This window comes from Eleutherodactylus coqui, chromosome 3 (assembly GCF_035609145.1).
Source record: "Eleutherodactylus coqui strain aEleCoq1 chromosome 3, aEleCoq1.hap1, whole genome shotgun sequence".
Lineage (NCBI taxonomy): Eukaryota > Metazoa > Chordata > Amphibia > Anura > Eleutherodactylidae > Eleutherodactylus > Eleutherodactylus coqui.
In genome coordinates, this window is record NC_089839.1 from 109,188,043 (window position 1) to 109,212,421 (window position 24,379).

The 24,379-nt window shown below is 42.1% G+C and overlaps 1 protein-coding gene across 1 annotated transcript in view; it reads left to right on the plus strand.

The window, feature by feature from the left end:
* ESR1 (estrogen receptor 1) overlaps positions 1 to 24,379 on the plus strand; it is a 172,941-nt gene that overhangs the window by 45,735 nt on the left and 102,827 nt on the right. Inside the window, exon 2 of the mRNA XM_066594552.1 lies at positions 6,495 to 6,685. Coding sequence (XP_066450649.1) covers positions 6,495 to 6,685 — 191 coding nt within the window. The remainder of the gene's footprint in view (positions 1 to 6,494; positions 6,686 to 24,379) is intronic.

Below are 24,379 nucleotides of genomic sequence, written 5' to 3' on the forward strand. Positions count from 1 at the left end.
TGTAACTCTTAGCTGCGTATTAATTAGGACTACTACCCCCAGCAGATAGATACTGTAGGCAGCGTATAATATTATGTATATTCTTTCCCTCTGGCGGGATGACGGCGATCATGTAACAGAGACAGCAGATCCAGGAAACAATTTTGCGCAAGTCTGCTGTAACGCTTAGCTGCGTATTAATTAGGACTACTACCCCCAGCAGATAGATACTGTAGGCAGCGTATAATATTATGTATACTCTTTCCCTCTGGTGGGATGACGGCGATCATGTAACAGAGACAGCAGATCCAGGAAACAATTTTGCGCAAGCCTGCTGTAACGCTTAGCTGCGTATTAATTAGGACTACTACCCCCAGCAGATAGATACTGTAGGCAGCGTATAATATTATGTATACTCTTTCCCTCTGGCGGGATGACGGCGATCATATAACAGAGACAGCAGATCCAGGAAACAATTTTGTGCAAGCCTGCTGTAACGCTTAGCTGCGTATTAATTAGGACTACTACCCCCAGCAGATAGATACTGTTGGCAGCGTATAATATTATGTATACTCTTTCCCTCTGGCGGGATGACAGCGCTGATGTAACAGAGACAGCAGATCCAGGAAATAATTTTGCGCAAGCCTGCTGTAACGCTTAGCTGCGTATTAATTAGGACTACTACCCCCAGCAGACACGCAGTAAACTGAAGACAGTCACATGCAGCCCAAATATAGTATTTTTCCCCAATTTTTGGGAAAAAGCCCACTGCCTATATAGCCTGAATATCTCTTTCCCTGCCTCACCAGTACTGGCCCTATACAATGACTGCAGACTGCGGACGCAATGCTCTGCACGCCCGATATACAAAAAAAAAAAAAAAATTGTGCAACACTGCTAAAAGCAGCCTCAACAGTACTGCACACGGTCAGATGTGGCCCTAAGAAGGACCGTTGGGGTTCTTGAAGCCTAAAATAACTCCTAACGCTCTCCCTATAGCAGCTCCGGCACCAGCAGCACTGTCCCTGAACTATGTCAGAATGCATCTGTGGCGAGCCGCGGGAGGGGCCGATTTATATACTCGGGTGACACCTGATCTCGCCAGCCACTCACTGCAGGGGGGTGGTATAGGGCTTGAACGTCGCAGGGGTAAGTTGTAATGCCTTCCCTGTCTTTCTATTGGCCAGAAAAGCGCGCTAACGTCTCAGAGATGAAAGTGAAAGTAACTCGAACATCGCGTGGTACTCGCCTCTAGTAACGAGCATCTCGAACACGCTAATACTCGAACGAGTATCAAGCTCGGACGAGTACGTTCGCTCATCTCTACATATAACCAATCTGAATAATCTGGAGGAAGTCTGCCAAGAGGAATATGAAAAGATAATTTCCACACACTTTGCTAAATAGAAACTTACACCAACAGACTTGAAGCTATCATTGCAGAAAAAACATACTTTTCTCAAGCCCTAATTTCAGTTTTAAATTTTGTTTTAAGAAATCTGCTGTCAATTAGCAAATTGTGATAAACTTACTTTAAAAGCATAAGAGATGCAATATATTTACAGTAATGGAGTCGCTGAACATGAATTATAGTGCATTAGCTATTATTAAGATTATTATAAGCTATTTATACGCACAAAAAGCAGACGTGCATAAAGATCTGCCACAAAATGTTCTTACAAATGGTAGAATATTTTCTTTCAGCAGAGCTAGGCAGAAAGACACTCTATATGTAAAAGGGATGCTTATATTGTGAAATGTTCTCAGCAAAGCAACAGATAGCTGAATTTTATAAAGTTTCCAACTAAAGTGACGGCTTTTTAAAACTACTGTCTCCTAAACGTACAGAATTTGGAGATAGCTTATACCTCTTCATATGGTCTTGATAGACCTTATAGATGAGGGCTCTGTAGTAGAAATACCACACTAAAAACATTACTTTATGGCCAAAGCTGCCATTGTCCTGTTGTAGTGTAATCTTGATACAGATCAGATGGCGATACATGAGAATCTTGTATAAAAGACTGGTTATTCCATGAATCCAGATTACTACGGTGTATTTGTACAAATCTGTTGCTAAAACTCATAAAACCGCCTCAATACTACATTTGTTGGTGGCTGCAGATGTTCATCCACGTGGTGCTTTTTGTCTATTCTGTAGCTATATGCTTGTTGTGATGGAGCACTTTCTGCTATAGTTGCACCTTTCAATACCTCTGATAAACTTTTTTCCACAAGAGTTTTCTGGTCTGTCAGGGGGTATCCTTGGGTCACAGCGCTTTATGTACACAGAGTACTTTAATTAATTGTACATTTCAATTTGTGTATTTCATGTGTACTGCACTCTGTGACTGCCTAACGCTGGTCATAAACATTAGATAGTTGGCCAAGACAAAAGTGTAAGGGGGTGTACCAGCAAGTCTGTCAAAGTGATCTGCCCTCTCCCAACATAATATATTCTTGTGGTATGCCAGCAGAGTTAAAAGGGTTGTCTGAGTTATGAAAGGGCAGCCTTAGGGGCTCCCCATTGTGTAAAAAAGCAGCTGATACTGCTCCCCTTCTTGTCCCTTGCCACCGACTTCAGTCTCCACTGTGTTGTTGTTTATAGGCTGCAGTCAGTTGTTTATGTGCTGCCCGTAAACTTGTCACTGAGCATTGTCATTGGTTGCAGCTTGCTTACTTGTAGAATAGCTCAGACCGACTACAGTCCCTAAAGATGATGTCAGCAGGGAGACTGGCAGCGGGGAACAAGTGGGGTAAGGTTAGGTTGCCCTTTCATAACTCAGACAGCCTCTTTAACTTGTGATCAATGTTAAGTTATGTTGTGCGATGTTATGCCATGTTGATGTGTGTTGTTTAGTATGTACTATATCACAGCTGCTGTACCATTAAGCTATGCTTGTTCTGTTAGTGAGCAAGTGAGTTGGCTGGGTCATTGGTCACATGTGCAGATGCTATGCGTTGCATCACATCGGTCTATGCGTGGTGGGGACAGATTATACAGGGTGTTTCACTCAAGACACAACCCAGTAACTTGACAATATTTGTGTTCAGGAAAAGGATATATCACAGGAGTGAATACTGATTCTTATCTTGGTTCTTGGTAAGCTGAGAAAATGTTGAACGTGGTCACTGCTGGTTCACAAATTCTGTAAATATTGTCAGGTAACATTTGTTGTTTATGGTGTCATTGAAGAAGATTGGGCCATTATGTGATAACGGAACAATGCGCACCAAACACCTATTTTTATGGGATACAGTGGTTTTTCGTGGATTTCATGTGGGTTAGTTGTGGCCCAAATCCATGTGTTTTGGCTATCCACATGGCATACCAATGCAGCCATGCTTTTTGAAGTGCATGATGCCCAACTGTTCCTAATATTTCCCTAAATTCCGCTGGAACCACTCTCCGTACTCCACACACTTTACCATATTAGACTGCTGCAGTTCCTGAAGAACCTTGATGTGATAAGGTTTCAACTTTGCTTGCTTAATGGCTCTCTATTTTTGTGATACATGACAAAGAGACTTGTGAGGAATGGAACAAACTTAGGACTGTTTGACACAAGCATTTTATACAGCGCACCGTACGTATCTCCTGCACGGGTAGCAAATAGCAGAACGCGATGCATACTTCCTGCTCACTGACAATCCCCATACACTATCTTAGCATGTATGCATGCATAATACACACGAAGATGGTGCATGGTGCGTTTTTTTTTACTCGTGCGTTTTGTGTCCTGTGTATGAGAGGCACATTTGAAAGTTATGTAAAGTTTGCTATCAAGTGTTACGTACAAAAAAACCTACACACACAATACACTGTAAAAAATGCTTGCGTGAGAGAGCCCTTAGGACTTTTTCACACGAGCGTGACATAATTATGCTCGCCGCAGAATGATATAATTGCGCTCTGAATGGAGCCCAATCACTTTTCTGTGCTGTTGGCCCTGTTCACATCGGTGCAGGAAACACCGGCGCCATGTTTGAAAAGGCTAGACAGTCTAATGAGTAGGGAGGCCAGCCTAATTAGTCGTCGGTGTTAGTAATTAACACTGCAAATTCATGCATTTATGAGCACAATTTTGTGCACATAGGTGCTCATTTGTGCACCCCCATAGGCTCCTATGCTGCCTCTAGTGTACACATTAAGGCAAAATGGAGCATGTCACGTATTTTTGCCAGCTGCGAAAATACGTGCAGGAAATCGAAAAATATGAGGGAGCCCATTCAAACCTATGGCACGATTTTCTGCATGCAAAAACATGCGCAAAAGCGCCTGCGTGAAGGAGGCCTTAACCTCATATTCTGGTATGTGGCCCCTGACATCTTCGGATGCCTTCTGACCTGCTCAACCAATGGAACAGAGAAAGAGAAATGGTTCACTGCAGCTAACACCCCTGTGAATGAGCCCTTAGGCTGGGCTGACACGGGGAGGATTTGCTGCGTTTTGCTGTTTCATATCCACAGTTGCGAAAAACCACAACATTTACAGTACAAGGCAAAGTCAATGTGTTTGGCAAAAAGCTGTTCTCACAGGAGAGAATTTTTCTGCTTTGCCGCAGTGTGGAAATGCTGCTGCGGCGCGGTTTTTGAAGATGCAGCATGTCAATTCCTTGGAGTTTGCCGCTGCACTTTTTTGTCCATAGACCTCCATAGGAGCAGCAAAATCCACACTAAAATACGCTGCTGCAAAGTAAAAAGTGCTGCGGAAATAAAAGCTTGCAGATTTTCTGAGCCGAAAAAGCGCCCAAAACATGCAAGACAAAAATAAGCTTAAAGCAGTTTTGCCACAGAAGCAGTTCATTTGCGGCAAAACCGCAACGGAAAAACTACAGCAAATCCGCCACGTGTGAGCCCAGCCGTATAACTACTTTACGTAAATAGAGACATTGCTGATTCTACTTAATAATAAATTCAACATAACATTTCACTGACATAACGGTATTTTTCTTGCCTCATTTAACTTTCCATTTTTTATAATTACGGTATTTTGAATTTGTATGATGAAATGAGTTATGTGACTTCACTACTGTTTTTGTGGGAGTGATACATTCTTTTGAAAGTTTAGTGTTTTTAATCTATGTTGCAGATTTTGTCATGAGTGGGAGCACCGAACTGTGAAAGGTGCAGTTCTCATTAATACACCTCACACATCATTAAGTAAAGGCCTTGTCTCCTAACATGATTGCAAGCAGCATCTGGTTTACAATCAAGAGAGATAACTTTCAAAATAGCTGGAATGGAGAGCCAAGACCTGCCCAAGAAATTAAACCAAGGGCTTATTTAAATGTCTGTCTTTTGTACAGTAAAATACCAGATCCATGCCATCTATAAGGCCTGTTTCACTCCAAAGCGTACTACGGATGTATATACTATGGACCCCAACTCACAGCATCATAGGAATTGTGTGACACTGGTCTAAGAGCGGCTTCTCACAGGCGTATGTACAAATGCGCACACTTCAGGGCAACGTATTTGCGCTATAAATGAGGCACTTTTGCAGGCATGTCTGTGCATTATACCGTGCTTTTTTGCACACACAGGGCCTGTCGTATGTGCGCGCAACACCCTCTGCCCTGATTTAAAAAGCAATTTAGCCTAATGAGGTCCAGATGTGTTCTTTTACCCACAGTTTTGAACTGTTTTTGACGCACCCCCCTTGCGTTTTGCATGTTATGGGGCTCTTTTGTGCATTTTCTATTTTTTTGCACATATGAAAAAAGGAAATGAGAACTAACCCATTGAAATCCATTGGTTTATTGTTTGAATAAGCGAACGATGCTTGAGTTTGCTCAGGCAGCATATTTATACAGGCAGATACATCGTTGGCTCGTTCAAATGAGAAATCATTCAGTCATTCACATTCAATGTATAAGTGACTGAGCAGGACTGAATGATCAGTATTAAAACCAAACGATTAGTGAATGAGCCAATGATGATTTTTATGCCTGCATCAAATGAGTGATGAATAAAAAGCGATTCATCGTTCGATCATTGGCTGCGTTTACACTGAACGATTATGGATCAATTTCGCTTGTTTGAGCAATTTTTTTGAAAAAAATTATTTTTCCATGTAAAAGTGCCTAATGGCAGTGATGTTTTTCAGCAGCATAATGCCCCCTGCTACACAGGGTTTTGCCTGGGCCTTCAAATTCCAGTGGTCCCGAGACAATCAAATCAACAAGTTCAATCCTGAAGGCTCCATCTCAAAACTTATAGGACTTAAGGGATCTGCTGCTAACATCTTGGTGCCAAATATAATAGGACGCCTTCAGAGCTGTTTTTTTCCGTTGGATAAGAACCTAAAGTAATGTCATAACTGATCAGTTTATATACTGTATGTATGTTGTGTGTATGTATATGTGAGATGAAGTCTACTGTTGGACTTCATCTCACTTCCCCACTACCTTTAACAGCTTCTTTGTGTTTTATATATTTATACCACATGGCAACATCTTTATTGTTACTTTGTGTCTGAAAATGTTTTTGTATTTCCGGTTACTTTTTTGCAGGTCAGGTTCAGACAACAGGCGACAAAGTGGCAGAGAACGAATATCTGCATCTAATGATAAGGGAACACCACCAATGGAGTCCAGTAAGGAAACTAGATATTGTGCAGTTTGCAGTGACTATGCGTCTGGGTATCACTATGGAGTGTGGTCATGTGAAGGTTGCAAGGCTTTCTTCAAAAGAAGTATACAAGGTATAGTAAAAGGTCTCTATCAATAAGACTAATTTGCTTTAAATGCTAATAGTCGTTTACTCTGCACTGAATTTAAAGGCCCATTTACTTGTTTTAGTAACAGATTGCAATCAAGAGCTGCTCTTTTTGAGTTGGCAGACAACGGAAGTCGCACATATTTTTGGTCATTGTGATATTATGGAGCTGAGACTTCACATCATTAAATGTCCCTTTACACAGAACAATTGCTGGATGCACAAGCACCCAACAGCCATCCCACTGACTCCCACCTGACTATTGCTCCTGTGCTTTCTCATGAGCGATAGTTGTTCAAGTGAATGGAGGCAGAGCCGGTTGGGATCGTTCTGGCCCACGCACCTTCTTTCAAAGTAAACAGTCACTCAAACATTGAGCGGCTCCTGTGTACACGGCCTGACAGTCGCTTGGTTTTGAGTTTTGCTTAAACACAATTGACTCCAACAAGTGAGTAGTGTCTTGCTCAGTGTTCTGTTGGTGGCTGCATGTACACGAAATGATTATCATCTGAATTAAGTCCATAATGGCTCCATGTAGAGTACCCTTAAGACACCCACCTGTGGGGGTGCCTCACATGAAGGGTTAGTTAAGAGATAAGCATACATTACAGTGGTAAGTTATAACAATCTTTACTTGGCAGCCGCCTTCTGCCTGGATTAGACGTGCTTGCGCTGGAGGGGCCGCTCCAGCGTGCTCGTGCCGCACAGGTCTTCTGCGCATGCGCAGAAGACCTCTGCGGCGTGAGCACGCCGGAGCCGGACAGAAGAGGGCAGACTGCGCAAGCGCATCTAATCCAGGCAGAAGGCGGCTTTGGTCGGCGCCATGGAGACGGGGACGCCAGCACCAGAGGGGGTAAGTGTATAACTTCTGTATGGCCAATATTTAATGCACGATGTATATTACAAAGTGCATTAATATGGTCATACAGAAGTGCTTAACCCCACTTGCTATCGCGGGACAACCCCTTTAAGCCCGCAAGCCACGATCAAGGCTCTTCGTTGTCTTGCGGGTCCCTACACTAGCAAGACAACATGTACCACAGGACCCAAAGGGCCACCCTTGCCCAGAAATGGCAATTAACTCAGCAGGACAAAGCAGAGACAAACTGACATAAAACTGACAGAAAATAAACGTAAGAATGGACATGCACCAACTGGACACCAAACACACAGCAAGCTGCAACAGACAAGGATACATGACTGCTCACCCTGAACACCAAACAGACAGACAGGAGCTGGGTGTATATATGAGCAAAGACCCAGGGGATTGGCTAGCAGGAGAACACCACACCTAGCCAGCACAATCATGCCACACCTGTGGGGCTGTGCTGCTAGAAACCATAGTACTACAGGTCCTAGCAGCACAACCTAACAGTACCTCCCCTTTAAAAAAGAACCCTCTGGACCTTTTAAGCATAAAAAAATTATGCAACTCCTCCAAACCGCACATGTGTACAGGATTTATCTATAAAGGCCCTGACACCAAGGCAAAGATGGCAAAATGGGAGAGAGTAACAAATAGTGCACCTAAAACGAGGACCACTGTGCTTTACACAACCAGCCTCAGTCACAGTAGCCTGAAAGTAAAAGTGCACTAGTCCAAAGGGGAAAACATGGCAACCCTCCTACTGACACAACGGCCCCTAGGACTTATCCATATGGGCCTATTACCGGATGTACAGCAGGAGTGGGCGAAAAACATGGGAACATACAACAGGAGTCTGAAGCAAATGGTTAGGTTGGTCATTTATTACAACCGCTGGGCGCACCTCGCCACCACATGGACAACGGGACAGAATTCAGACTGCAAAGTGCAAGATGGGTAATGAACAGAGCTGGAACTCAGAACACAGAATGGGAGACTGACCCTGGGCTGCAGGAAAACTAGCAAAGCCCTACCTATAGGCAGAGTAATCGCTTCAATAAAGATGGCCCCGCGCTGGAACCTCGGCCCTTAATATCCCTGAAAGGGTGATACATGGAACAAAGCCCTAACATCCGCCTACCAACGGACAAAGGGCACAGGATAGGGATCGGGCAGAACAAACAGACAGACAGGGCCCTAAAGTCCACCTACCAATGGACAAAGGGGAGAGGATGCGGATCGGGTGTCAGACATAAGAGACCAAACAAAGCCCTAACATCCACCTACCAATGGACAAGGGGGACAGGATACAGATTGAGCTGAACAGACAGACAGACAAACAGGGTCCTAAAGTTCACCTACCAATGGACAAAAGGGGACACGTTACAGGTTGGACATCCGCTCACCAACAGATGGGTAGACATGCAGGAATCGGGCATCCAACAACCAATGGATGGGTGGATCAGACGGGATGGAATACAGACAATAACAAATGCATACCAACATACAACATACTAACCTAACAACATATTGCAACATATGCATACTAACAGTCAATACAACATATTGCAAACCAACATACTGCATGTCAACATAATGCCCCCCCAGTTACAAAAAAGAGGTACATTATGTTACGTTTGTGTGGGCAAACAAACACCGGGCCCACATGAACATGACCAAAGGCACAAACAGGAACTGACTGATGACACACACTCGCCATGCATACCTGTGCACATAAGCAGATGTTATAGCTATAAAAGTACAAGGTATTGGTTCATATATTGGCCAAAATACTTAAGCCCACAAGCCACAATCAAGGCTCCTCATTGTCTTGTGGGTCCCTGCACTAGCAAGACAACATGTACCAGAGGACCCAAAGTGCCACCCTAGCCTAGAAATGGCAAATAACGGATAACAAAAAACTGATAGAAGATTAATGTAAGAACGGACATGAAACACACAGCAAGCTGCAACAGACAAGGATATGTGACTGCTCAACCTGAACACCAAACAGACACTGAGAGGAGCTGGGTATATATGTGAGCAAAGACCCAGGGGATTGGCTAGCAGGAGATCACCACACCCAGCCAGCTCAAATCATTTCACACCTAGGCACCTCAATCATTCCACACCTTTGGAGCTGTGCTACTAGAAACCATAGTACTACAGGTCCCAGCAGCACAACCTAACAATATCAAACCTTTCTTGGCTCGTGGAAACTCACAGCAGCTCACAGTCATTAGCACTCGCAGTCTCTTAGTGTAAAGGCTGAATGCACACGGCCGGGTCAGATTTTGACGGTGAGATCTCGCAGTGGAATCAGACCCTGTGCCCTGGCAGTGACCCCCGCATACCTGTCATGTTGTCTTCTCTCTGTTCTGTCGCTTTGCCAACAGGCGAGCCGCCGCACATGTGTAATGCAGAGAATGACACACAGGCAATGACGCAGGTCCGTGGTGACTCGCCGTGGGATAGACGGCTTCCATTGACTGCAATGGAAGCAATCCATGCAAGGCTGTGTGAGGCTTACACTAGAATAGGATATGCTGCTATTTTCCCCCTTGAGTAGAAAATTGCCAATGATTTCCACTCTGGTGCATGGAAAAGCGTTTTGCAAAGCTTATCTATGGGCAGTATTTGCTGCGGGATCCGGAGGCGAAAGCTCGCTCTGAATATCGCAGTGCAAATACGTCTGTGTGCATTGGGTTTAAGGCTCTCTCTCTCTGCCTTCAGCAATTCAATAGGTCATCAACTGGAGCTACTTGGCAACAATGGTCCAAGTGTCCAGGTACTCTCTCCCTCTGGACAAGAAGCGTAAGAGAATTTCCTTAACTCAAATGCTCAAACTGCACTCAGCCTTTTCCATAACAGGAATCACAGAGCTCCTCTTGTGGCGCATAACTACAGACTACACCCAACATCTGCTTGGACCTCACACATCTCACGTGCACTTCAACAGTGCAGGAAACAACAACTAATCACTCAATGTCCACAGGGGCCACAACAGAGACTATCACACTTACCCAACAACATGGTCACACACAGACCTCAACATAAGTCACGCAGTAGCTTTACATCTTTACAATGAATATGAGCAACTACAGTACGTGAATAAGTTACATTATACACATTTACGATATTCCATATACCTCTGCAGTTATGCAATAAACATCACAGCATTTCCTATGGTAATACTCAATATTCCTCTTGATAAGCTATTGTATTTGTATAGTAAACAGTATTTCTCTCACTAAACATAACATTAATATTATTTTCCTTCATACACAATATTATTTATATTACACTCTTTAGTAAGTGTTTGCATTTACATCACTTTTCTAATTAAACTATTAGGCCAAATGCTCACGAATGGATTATCATTATCAGACACCCGCTGTGAATTCTGCAGCAATGTCCGTCCATAGACATGCAATGTTAAATGATTCTTCCCTGCTCACAAGTGGAAATCATATCAACTGTGATTTTCCGCTCATAGGGGAGAATCGCAGCATGTTCAATTTTGTGCGGAAAATCACACTGATGGCTTCCATTGCAGTCAATGAAAGCTGTCTGTCCTGTGATACTTCTGCTTTGAGCACTGTGGAAATACCTTGAGAATCCACATTACAGCCCACCGCCAGAGACACTCATGGCGGATCCGAAGAGGTGAGTATAGGGTCTCTGGGGGGTGTCGGGTCTGATTCTGCTGCGATATTTCGCAGTTGGAATCTGATCCAGCCATGGGCATGGGGCCTTATACTATGTAATTATTTCAAAAACACTATACTTTTCAAATATATTCTATTAAACTATGTCAAACACGTTTCAAACACACTCTAGCAGTAATAACATTTGATTGTCTACTCTCCGTTAAAGGGGTTGTCCTGCTTTAAACTATTGATGGCCTGTCCTTAGTGTAGGCTATCAATAGTAGATTGGCTAAGGTTGCTGCCCGGGACCGCAGCCAATCAGCTGTTTGCTGGGCCAGTGCACCCGTGGATAGAGCTGCTTGCGTCAGGAAGCAGACAACTACATATCCACTGCAATAGCCTGGCTTGGTATTCTAGGCAAAGTTCACATTGAAGTGAATGGGAACTTTACCTGTAATACCAAGCCAGGTATATACTAATACAAAGGCTACAATTAATACTGAGTCAAACAAACTGAACAAAAGTTTTGGGAAAAATTAGGAAACATATTTTGTTGGAATTATATAACCACTTTTAACCAAAATAACAGTGAGTAGGGGTCGGACATTTTTGTTATAAGCTAGTGATGTTTGATAATCCTTGAATTTGAGGACTGCATGGCATCTTATTGACATTGATTCGATTTATTGAACATAAGACTCAGGTGGTATTTCAGATTTTCCTGATTTTTCTTCCATGAACTTTGTCTCATTAGTAAAAGAATGAGCTCCTAATTGAGGTCCAACATAATCCCACAAATGTTCTGTTGGGTCAGGATCTGGAAACTGACTTTACCACTTCATTACATTAACATTTTGAGCATTTAGAAACATCTTAATTTGGAAGAATATTTTGGGTCATTATCATGTTGAAATAACTATTATCTGGACAAGCATTCTTGAGTAAATGGCAGCATATGATTTTGTAGAATTCACAATACACAAATCTGTCTATAATGTCTTTTATTTGAATTAACAGAAAAGACCATGAGAAACAACCCCACAGCACCACATTTCCTCCACTACGTTTTACTGTTTGCGTTACAAAACAAATTGCTGACCAATAGGGTATAACATGTTATTCCTGGAGTCATTTCCAAATAAAATGAACTTACTTTCATCACTCCATAGAATTTTTGACCACTTAGTAACAGTCCAGTTAATGTTCTCCTTTGCGCACTCCAACCGAGCTTTCTGATTCTTGTAGAAACAAGTGGTTTCTTACATGCTTGCCAAGAAAAAATATTCTTTTCGTCTAGACGACAGCTAACTCTCCTGCTGGTAACGTTTTCAAGACCCAATTGATTTTTAATTTCAAAGGCAGTATAAAATGGATTGCATTTAGAGAGCCTTGCAATTCAACAATCTAGCTTCTGGCTTGTTTTTATGGTATGCCAGGGTTCATGGTGCTGTTTTAACTGTTCCAGATTTTTTAAATCTTTATGATATTGCAACGATTCAAACCAAAACCTTTTGCAATTTTTCTCTGGCCTTTCTTAAACATTGCAACTATCCTTTGTTTCTGGCTTTCAGCTAAATTTTACCTTCTTACCTTATTTAAAGCAACTTATAATGCCAATTACATTCAACACTGTCAGATAGGTGATTTAACTTGCCCAAGCAAACAAGTTTGTGAACATTGCGTACTTGACTTATAGCATGAACTCTTCATGTTTCCTAACTTTTGTCACAAAGCTTTTATGTGGTTTCTTTGACTCATTGTTAGTTTTAGCCTTTGTAATGGTATATTAACCTGTTAAGAACCAAATGCTGTAAACATACGGAGCTTGGTCCTGGGCTTCAATTCTGGCCAATAGTAAAAATACAACACTGGAATAAAGCTCGTGAACCTGCAATCTAGCAATCTTTTGCAGGCTACATAATGCTCAATGCAGAGAATAGAGGAAGCCATTTTCTCTATCGGACTCGACAATAACAAGATCTCAGCATGGCAGAGCTGCTAGATCCTCGCAGACCCAAGCTATGCTCTGCCAATAACTATTGTCACAGTATAGGGATGTTTTCCCATGTAACTGGAGCTCCTATGAATGCCCCAGTTACGGTTGAAAACAATGACAGTGTAAATGTCCCCCAGAGGTTTTATATGATGTCATGGGGAAAATAGATGTTAAAAAAATAGTTACAAAAGTAATAAAAAAAATAATTACAAAATAAGATGCAAATATATTAAAAAGAAAAGAAAACAGCCCGCGCCAAGCCAAACAGTTGCTATATCTGCCCTGTAATCCACGACTATACAAACTATATATCAAAACATTTGAAGCCAAAAGGGGAACCCATTCCTGCACTTTATTTTAGCATAAACATACAAATTTTTATAAATGAACTATGAATCAAAGAATTTTTTTCTTATTTATTGTACACACAAAGAAGAAAAAAGGTCAGTGGAAAAAAAGCATTAAAAAATAGTCTTTTATATGTCATAGAAAACAGCAAAAATAATTTGGGAAGTCTGAGAAAAGATATTGGGTCAAAAAAACACCACATGTGTAAAATTGCTAAAGAGTATCTGGTCCTTTAGGGCCAAAACACTCTGGTTCATAAAGGGGTTGTCATGTTACTGGACAATCTCTTATCAATAGAACCTCCTGTGTGAAAATAACAAACAGATATACTTACCCCTCCATGGCCACCCAGATTCAGCGTTGGAGCCTGGCGGCCTTGGAGGGGTAAATATTTTTCTATTATTTTCACATAGAAGGGCCTATTGAAATGGGGTTGTCCAGTAAACAGGCAGCCTCTTTAAGGGGTTAAAAAACATATCTACCTTGTTTCCCTGAAAATAAGACCCTGTCATATTATTTTTTGCCCCAAAAGAAGCACAGGGTCTTATTTTCAGGAGGTGCCTTTTACTCATCTAGCAGGCACCATTCGAGTCCCTCCAGGTGGGCTACGGCACTCCAGCAGGTTTCCGTGTGGTCCTCAATGCCGACGGAGCATCTGTTGCTGCTGACAGGGCTTTAATACCCCCCCTCTAGCAAGTGATTGCTCTGATTTGTTCAGAAGCACTGCTCAGCCATTCAAAGCCGGCGCTCGATGAACCAATCACAGTCATTCAATGAATAGCTGTGATTGGTTCATCGAGTGCCGGCTCTAATTAGCTCAGGTAGCGCTCCTGAACCAATCAGAGCAATCGCTTGCTGGAGAGGGGGTATTTAAGCCCTGTCAGCAAGAGATTCTCTGTGGGCATTGAGCATTGAGGACTGCACGGAAGCCTGCTGGAGCGTTGCAGCCCAGCGGAGGGACCCGATCAGCACCTGCTAGATGAGTATTGCTTTTTTTCATGTATTGTAGCTAGGGCTTATTTTTGGTGAAGGGGTTATATTTCAAGCCCTCCCCGAAAATCAGGGTAGTGCTTCCTATCAGGGTAGGTCTTATTTTGGGGGAAACATGGTATATATTGATGTATAAAATATCTCTTTATGCTATTTTTACTTTCTAACTATGCACCTCAGAAGTTAAAGAATATATAATAATTACCAAATGATTATTTTGTGTCTTGTCAGTAATGTAAATATAAGTATAGAACTAACCTAGAATTTTTGCGAGAATAGGGTTTACCAAAGCAAGATTGATAAGTTAGATTCTGCACTAGCCAAACTGTCAATTTTGCATAGAGTGCCCCTTTAAGCCCTCCTCGCACCCTGACGTAATTGTACATCAAGAGTCTCAGGCAGCTGAGGCACCCAATGTATTTTTAGGTGAAGTTCGAGTGAAACCTGATCATAGTAGTTGTACAAAAGGAGTCGACCCGCATGTAGCCGTGACCGCCAACCCTGGGGTCATGGGGGCTGGAGTCACTATGCAGAAAATTTTCGATCAGAGAAAGGTCCCAAGGGCTGTCTCTTGCAAAGACCTGTTAGGAAATACCAGTGGAAAACCTTAACAGGTGTTTATGGATATTTTTATGCGTATGAAACAAAAACTGGCATACATAAATATATTAGTGTAATGTTATTTAAAAATTAAGTTATGCTTAATAGTCCATTTATGGAGTTAAAAAAAATTATTGTAAAAAATTACATGAAAAACTACACAATACACATTTTTTAAAATAGAAAACTTTTTTCAAAATATATAACCTCATATAGTTGTTATCACGATCATTCGTTTAATATACCACTCAAATCATCATATACCACTCAAATCATCATTTTTTTTAGAAATTAATAGAAGAAGCTATGGAAACTTGTGTTGAATATAGATTTACTTTAAAAAAATTTACATGTTTTTCATTCATACACATTTTATATAAATGAATTGAGCTTTAATTTCCTTAAAGTATTAGCTTGAATTGCAGTCCACTGCTCTTGTAGATCTTTTATTAGAAAAGTGGAAAACAAAAAAATTGCAAACGGTAAAAATAATATAACTTAAGGGTGACTACCCACTAGCGTTTCTTTTCTGCTACGAATTTGCTGCTATTTTTTCTTCCAATTGTCAATGGGACTTTCTAATGTTAAAAACGCAAAGTTGTGTTGCGTTGCGGTTTTAACATTAGGAAGTCCCATTGACAATTGGAAGAAAAAATAGCAGCAAATTCGCAGCAGAAAAAAAACGCTAGTGGGTAGTCACCCTAACACAGCAAAATTAGGCCATTCACCCCGGTCCGTGATCCACAAGCAAAAGAATTTTCATAAAATCAGGTCATGTCCAATAAAACAATTACAATAATCCAAATATATATTATTGTATTCATTAATAATAGAACAGTCTAATATATAAATACAGACCCAGAACCAAGCTCAGTACATACATACAACACCAGAACCAAACTCAGTACATAAATACTGCACCATAACTAAGTTCGGTACATATAAATACAGCACTAGAACCTTGCTTTGTTCATAATTACAGCACCAGAAGCAAACTCAGTACATAGATACAGCACCAGAACCAAGATTAATAAAGGGCTAAACTATAATGTCAAGTTAGTCTCTACTCTCTACCATTTCATTTTGTACTTTCTAATATGGTAAAGTATGGTGGAAGTTGACAGTTCACAAACAAGAATGCTACTATCTATTATGACTTTACAGACCATGCAGTGACTACAGGACTGATCAGCCTGTGGCAGAGTAAACAGTGACATTCTGACTCACACATGATGTTGAAGAATAAATTGTTCCAGCAGCACCAACACTTTCCCGAGGCAGGTCAGATAGTCTAAATGCACAGCCAGTCAGGAGTCTCAAACCTTTCAACTCCACATAAGTCACACATGATGTTATCTCTGATAAGCATTGTCATTTTCTTCTTCATTCAGTGCAGACTGACATGACAACTCCTCCTGGACACAACTTGACTCTTCAGAGGTTGCCACGCAGATGTCTTTGGATATTTGCATTTTCATATACGTAATCTCTTTGTTAAGAAAAACTTTTAAGAGTGCGACACATAGTTTTCCCTAAATTCTGTATAACAGTGTAGCTCATATCTGAGTAATAAATAACAAGCAGCACTGTCCTCCTGTAGTAAATAAGGAACCATACTGTCTACCTGTAGTTATAAATAGCCAAACTGTCCCCCTGTAGTAGTAAAAAAGCATAATGTCCCCTGTTACAGCATCCATAATAACTCCTGCATAAATATATAGCCATACTGTACCCCTGTAGCAATTTATAGCCATACTGTCCCCCTGTAGTAATATATATCTATAATGTCCATCTGTAGTAATATATAGCCATAATGTCCCCCTGTGGTAATACATAGCCATAATGCCCCGTGCTTCCATAGCTATAATGTCCCTCTGTAGCAATAAAAAGCCATAATGTCACCCGTAGTAGCAGTCATAATGTCTCCTGTACTAGTAGCCATAACATTCCCTGTACTAGTCATAATGTCCAAAGTAGTAGTATCCATAATGTCCCCTGTAATAGTAGCCATAATTTTGCCTGCTATAGCAACTTTAATGTCCCATGTAGTAATAACCATAATGACCCTTGTAATAATAGCTACAATGTTGCCTGTCATAGCAACCAAAATGTTCCCTGTATTAGCTATAATGCCCCTGTATTAGCCATTATGTTCCATATAGTAGCAATCATACTGTCCACTGTCATTGCTATAATAGCCACTGTAATAGTATCCATATTGCCCTAATTGTAAAATATATAGTCACTCACATCCCCCATGGTCCCATGGCGCCTTCCGTCTACTACCAGGCTTCTTCTGGTCGAGATCCTGTGGAACGCCGATGCAAGTGACGTGATTAAATCATCACACCACCTGTGTAACATAGAAGACATTGGGTAGTGGTGCAGGGAGCCCTGGGTAGCTTCCAGCAGTGGTACTGCCTCTGTTAATTGTATCTGCAGCTTAAAGACAACTAACGTCAAATTCCGCTAGAGAATCAGTGGGTCACGTCGGCAGCCCACTGATCCCAGGCAGAAACGCAGCCCACTGGGAATCTGTATTGCCTGTATTGCCGTTCCCTGTGTTTGGGAAAAGGGCACCACCTGAGGCAAACTGCTCAACCACCTCATAGATGGGGCACTACTGATCGGATTGTAATCAGGACTCTGGAATGGCCAAATCATGTCCTTAAGCATCTGTTGTCATTCTTTTGACTGAATATACTTTTTGCAAAAGCAGGAGGTATGTTTTGAGTTGTTATCTTGCTGAAGTTTGAAACCGCAACCAATAAGTCGGTGCCAGGATGGAGGGCTTGACGCACCAGGGTGTTGTGGTAGTACATGGAGTCCATGATTCTTTTAATTTTTACTAACCACATCACCTTCAAAACATCCCCAGACCATAATGGAACCTCATCAATTCTGGTTGAATGCAATTAGGAAGCATGCACTCACCTGAGATATAACGAATTAACTTTCGCCTCTTGCACCCAATCACCTCAAACTTTGTCTTGTTTGTGAAAAGAACCTTCTTCTATTGAAGATTGGTCCAGCTCATATGCTTCAGCCTACAATAGCCGCTTCTTTTTATTTATGAGCCTAAATAATGGTTTTCAGGCTACAACACATCTCTTCAAGCCACTGACCACAAGCCGGCGCTTGACAGTCATGATAAACATGCTTTTCTTCTTTCCCGCAAAACAGCACAGACCTGATGAGCTATTTTGAATCAGTCCTGTTTAGAACACACTCTGATAAATTTGTTCTCCTGTATTGTGGTCACTCAAGGTTATCCAGCTCATAGTAACATAGTATGTAAGGCTGAATGAAGACAATGTCCATCTAGTTCAGCCTGTTTATCCTCCTAAGTTGTTGATCAAGAGGAAGGCAAAAAAAAAACCCAAGAGGCAGAAGCCAATTAGCCCTTTGGGGAAAAACATTCCTTCCCGACTCCCTAATGGCAATCAGACTAATCCTTGGATCAACCTCTAATAGTTCCTACCTGTCTGTATACCCGGATCTACAACCCGCTGGTCACCTAAAATTTATATCCAATGTCATGGCCAATCACATTTACTCTTGTTTTCAGCGTATCTTGAGGGTACACTGCATGCCGTCAAGAGAAACTTTCTGCAGGTGAGCAATTTTATGCAAACTGTGCCCTGCATTTCTCAGAGTGACTATGGCAGATTGCTTTTCGATTGATAACTTCTTGGCTACTTCTTCAAGGCTACACATTTTCACAAGTTTACACAGTGACACAATAGAAGGTGAACACCAGAGTTCTTTTGTTATGTACATTAGTGATTTATTAGCCTATGTAAAAGGCTTAGCAACCAACACCACTGCAGCATTCATTTCATATTCTGCTCTTGAAAAAATGAAAGCTGTGCCATGGTTGGTTGCTGTGTTTCATAGTCCTGTTTCTTCAAAAACTGTACTCATTTCTGTGCAAAACCCACATATTTTATTATCACACATATTATTTAGGACTTTTTACTGAACGTTTTATTTGTCTCTCTATATATAATTTCTATAGGGATGCTGTAACCAGGTTCATGCTGCCGTAACCAAGGGCAACTTGAACCTAGGGCAGGTATGCTCATTACTCCATGTATGTACTATTCTGAAATGCTACAACATTTTACAATACATGTTAAAGGGTGACTCAGGAACCGACCTCTAAGTCAGGAAGGCAGACCGTGCTGGACTCTCCTGGCTCACATCATTCAGACTGACAGCTCTCTGCCTATACACAAAAGGGGAGAAAGCTGACAGCTTACATGTGGGCAGGGAGAGGCCGATGTGGCCCTCCTCCATGACTCAGAGCTCAGTCCTTGAGTCACACTACAAAGTGTGTTTATTTCAGAATAAAAAATATACAAGGCAATGTACATACATGTCCCAGTTGGATATTGACTGAACCTGGTGACAGAATCCCTTTAAATTCAGCTTATGCTTCCCAGATGAGAATAATTGTTTGATTATTGTTATTAATGAATATGTACGATATTATCCCAGCATGGCTCTGTATGCGTCAGGCCTTATTTCAGATGATCATGTCTGATTTGGTCCTTGAAAAACGGACTGATTTGATTTGGCATATACTGTATGTATGTGTTGCACCTGTATTCATTGCATGTGTCAGTTTCTTACTTCCATGTGTGGTCCTTTTTTTTGTGTGCAAAAAAAATTGAAGGAAACCCAATTTTTCCAGCAGTGCTTAGCAATTAATCATGAAAAATAGAGTACTTGAAGATGTCCTACTTGTGAACTCATTTTTTTTTTCTGAATGAACAAATGTCATCGACAAAATCGGACCAGAATAGGACATACTGCAATTTTTTTACATGAACCATTTAGAAGAAGAAAAAGCATGTCTACATAGTCTCATGGTTTGTAATCAGTCAGTGTCCTTTTGGTGTGCAGTCTGCTCCGAACATAGACTGTACACTAAAGATGAGCGAGCGTACTCGGCCACGCCCCTTTTTTTGCCCGAGCGCCGCGATTTTCGAGTACTTCCGTACTCAGGCGAAAAGATTCGGGGGGCGCCGTGGGTGAGTGGGGGGTTGCAGTGGGGAGTGGGGGGGAGAGGGAGAGAGAGAGGGTTCCCCGCTTCTACCCCCCGCTCCGCCATGCCTCCCCCCGCATCTTTTCACCCGAGTACGGAAGTACTCGAAAATCGCGGTGCTCGATCGAGTAATTACTCGAAACGAGTAGGTTCGCTCATCTCTACTGTACGCAGATCTGAAAATTGACTTTGAGTAAGACCTCAAAGTTAGAAATGTCAGAATCCGTAATATATCTTGGACGGAAATATTTAGTGAACAAGATATTTCCAACAAAGAAATTCTATGAATTAATATCTATATTACATGAATATGGGATACATTCTAAGAAAGAATCATTGGTATTACATCCAACAGTAGCCAAACTGGGCGACCTTATCAAGTACTTTATCACAGCGAAATCATCCATGGCATGTTAGGAGGAATACAACAAGAGATGCAGCCACATGATCCTAATCAGGATGGACTCAGTAATTTATACACAGCATGCTTTCTGCCAAATAGCTTGTTTCTATCAAAGTTTGGTCATCTCCTGATCCTGGTGCTCAACCCCTTAGTAACTGACCTATTTTGCAACTTAATGACCAAGCAAATTTTTTTCTTGTTCTGTTTTTTTTTTCTCATTAAGAATTTTTATTGAAAATTTTAAGGGCATACAAAGAAGTTATTTTTGCAGATTAAATCCAGAAAAAAGCATATGAAATAATTGGCTGAACATGTAATGCAGCATAAGGGCTTAGTCAGACGGGCGTTTTTTGCCGCGATTTGCGCATGCGTCCGGCGATTTTTTAAAACCATTGCTTCGCAATGGTATCGGACACATGAGCGCTTTTTATGCGCTCGTCCGAAAAATTATAGAACAAAAAATCGCAGATCGCACCTATCTGCGATCTGCGATTTCTGTTCGCTTCTGTATATGCGCTCAATGGGGCCGGCGGCAGCAGCACCGACCCTATTGAGAACATATAGAAGACAAATCATTCTTCTCTGCCACAGCTGTAACAGCTGTGGCAGAGAAGAACGATGTTTGCCCATTGAATTCAATGGAGCGGCAATACAGCCGCTCCATTGAAAGCAATGGGCTGCCGGCGTGCGCGGGGTGAATTGTCGGGAAGGGGTTAAATATATAAACCCTTCCCTGCAATTCATGCTAAAATGTGTTAAAATTAAAAAAAATTGTATACTCACCTTTCCGCTGCAGCCAGAGTCCAGCCGCGGCCGCTGTCAGTTCTCCTGAACTGCTTCTCGGCACTATTCAGCCGGCGGGGCTTTAAAATCCCCGCCTGCTGAATGATCTGCATCTGATTGGTCACAGCCTGACCAATCAGAGGCCGGTTTCACTCACACACCCATTCATGAATTCATGAATGGGTGAGTGACTGCTGCCTCTCAGCGCTGAGCCAATCAGGGGCAGGTCTGACTCACATCCATTCATGAATTCATGAATGGGTGTGAGTGAGGCATGCCTCTGATTGGCTCAGCGCTGAGCCAATCAGGGGGCAGGTCTGACTCACACCCCCTTCACACCCACTGCAGGACGGCCGCTCGGAGCTGCCGGCAGAAGGTGAGAATGCAATTTTTTTTTATTTTAACACATTTTAGGATGAATTGCAGGTAAGGGCTTATATATTTAAGCCCTTACCGACAATTCATCCCGGGCTCGCCCGCAGCGCATTGCTTTCAATGGAGACGGCTGTATTGCCGTCTCCATTGAATGCAATGCGCTGGACAGCTCCGGCCCGTTTCTAATGAAACGCGGCTAGGAGCAGATTTTCGGGCGATTTGCGGGCGACTTGCGCGCACCGGTCACGCGATTTGCGGATGCGCATCCGTCATGCGATCCGCAAATCGCGGCAAAAAACGCCCGTCTGACTAAGCCCTAAGGCCTCATTTACACAAGCGTGAATTTGCACGCACACACACGTGTCTAAAACATGCATGAACAAGACTCTGTACCTCTTGCTCTCAATGGGGCTGTTGCCGGTGGCTCCATTGAAAGCAATGAGATGCCGGCAACCCCTGTAATGATTTTCGGGGAAGGGCTTTAAATATAAGCCCTTCCCTGAAAATCAACCATAGGCGGTGTAAAAAAAAAAATACTTTCCTGTCCTTCGCTGTTGGGGCTCGGAGTTTCTAGCTGCTTGGTCCCCAGCACGGAAATGAAGCTCTTTCAGCAGGCGGGAATTTAAAACCCCCGCCTCCTGAAAGAGCTGCATCTGATTGGCTGACCACTCAGCCATTCATTGAATGACAGCTCAGCGCTGCCTGTGATTGGTCACAGTGCTTAGCCAATCACAGGCAGCGCTGTGCCATTATTTGAATGAATGGCTGAGCACTGCATGTGATTGGCTTAATGAATCAGACACAGCCCTTTTAGGAGGCAGGGATTTTAAATCTTCGCCGGCTGAAAGAGCTTCATTACAGTGCTGGGGACAAGCAGAGAAAATGTGCCTGAGTCCCAACAGCGGCAGAGAGGTGAGTATTAGAGATAAGCAGGCATACTCGCTAAGGCAAACTACTCGAGGGATTAGTGCCTTATACGAGTACCTGCCCACTCGTCTCTAAAGATTCGGGTGCCGGCGGGGGAGAGCGGTGAGTTGCGGGTCCCAAATCTTTAGAGACGAGTGGGAAGGTACTCGCAAAAGACACTACTCGCTCGAGTAGTTTGCCTTAGCGAGTACGCTCGCTTATCTCTAGTGAGTATATATATATATTTTATTTTTTACACAAGCTAGGATTGATTTTCAGGGAAGTGCATATATTCAAAGCCCTTCCCCAAAAATCATTGCAGGGAATGTCGGCATCACATTGCTTTTAATGGGGCCACTGGCAGCGGTGGCCCCATTGAACTCAATGGGAGAGATTTGTGATCCTCTGCAACAGCTGTCAGAGCCGTGGCAGGGGATTCTTTACTTCCTGCGGGGAGTGCCATCATTAATGAACACTTTGACAGTGCTGTCACAGTGTTCAGTGATGAGGGGTCTCCCCGTGGGGAATATTTACACACAGCACTGACATTCCTGGTGCATGCATGTCCTACCTTTTGCAGTTGCGCGCATTTGCACGCCTATAAAACACGGACCACAGGGAACCAATTGTTCTAATAGACGCGCGTTTTTTGCACGTGCGTATGTACGTGTAAATACACGCTTGTGTGAATGAGGCCTAAGTTACATCAATAGCAGCAAAATAATGAATAGAGAATTTAACAAAAAAATAACAGTAAAGTGAAATTAAAGAGAGGAAATTGAAGCCAATAGTTCCACATAGAGTAATATTTATGCAGGGTGTTATGACAAAGGGGATGCTTTTTACTATCCATTGTGTTCTGAAATAGTAGAGATCAAGGCATTAATAGAGGGAGGCATGGGAGATCTCCAGTTTCTAGCTATTACCGTAGGTGTTTTGAGGAAAGGAGAATATGACATATCAGCTTTTTTTGTATAGGAGAAAATGGGGCAACATCAAACAACAAAAGTGTTGTTTCAGAATTATTGGAAATGTTTGCCCCAGTGATTTTTTTTTATAGGGAAAAGTATTTCTTTCTAATAGTTTAATAAAACTGGGCAGTTCCAAAATATGTGGAGTAAAGAACCTGTCCACGTTTTCTCCAACACAAACCGTCTGAGCCAGGATAATATCTAATAAGTCTGTCTGGCGTTAGGTACCATCTGGTTAACAATTTATAATGAACCTCTATCAGAGAGGAGCTAAGAGAAGATTTCTTGGCCCAATCAAGTACTGAGGACGATTGGGTCAAGGAAAAACTTTTACTCAAGTCTCTCTCACAATTTAAAAAATGTGTTTTTTGGGAGTCTCCCTTATCTCCTCACAGGATGTTATAAATCAATCGTAAGTTTGAATCCTTTTAGTTGTATTGGCAAACGGTACAGAATATAGTTTGAGTGGGATCACAACCTCACACTTATGTAGGGTTTTTAGGAAAGAGCTCATTAGGGTAATATGAAAGAATGTTTAGGAGAAATTGCATATTCTGTTATTTAGGCTGAGAATGATTTAACTTTACCCTTAATCCTACGGTCTGCGATAGAAGATACACCATTCTTCCTCCATCCCTTAACGCACAGATCTGGAATGAAATATTAAAGGGACTCTAATCAAAGTTTGACCGACATCTTCATAGTAATATGTGAGCTTCTCTGAGAACAGAAGTTCCAGGATT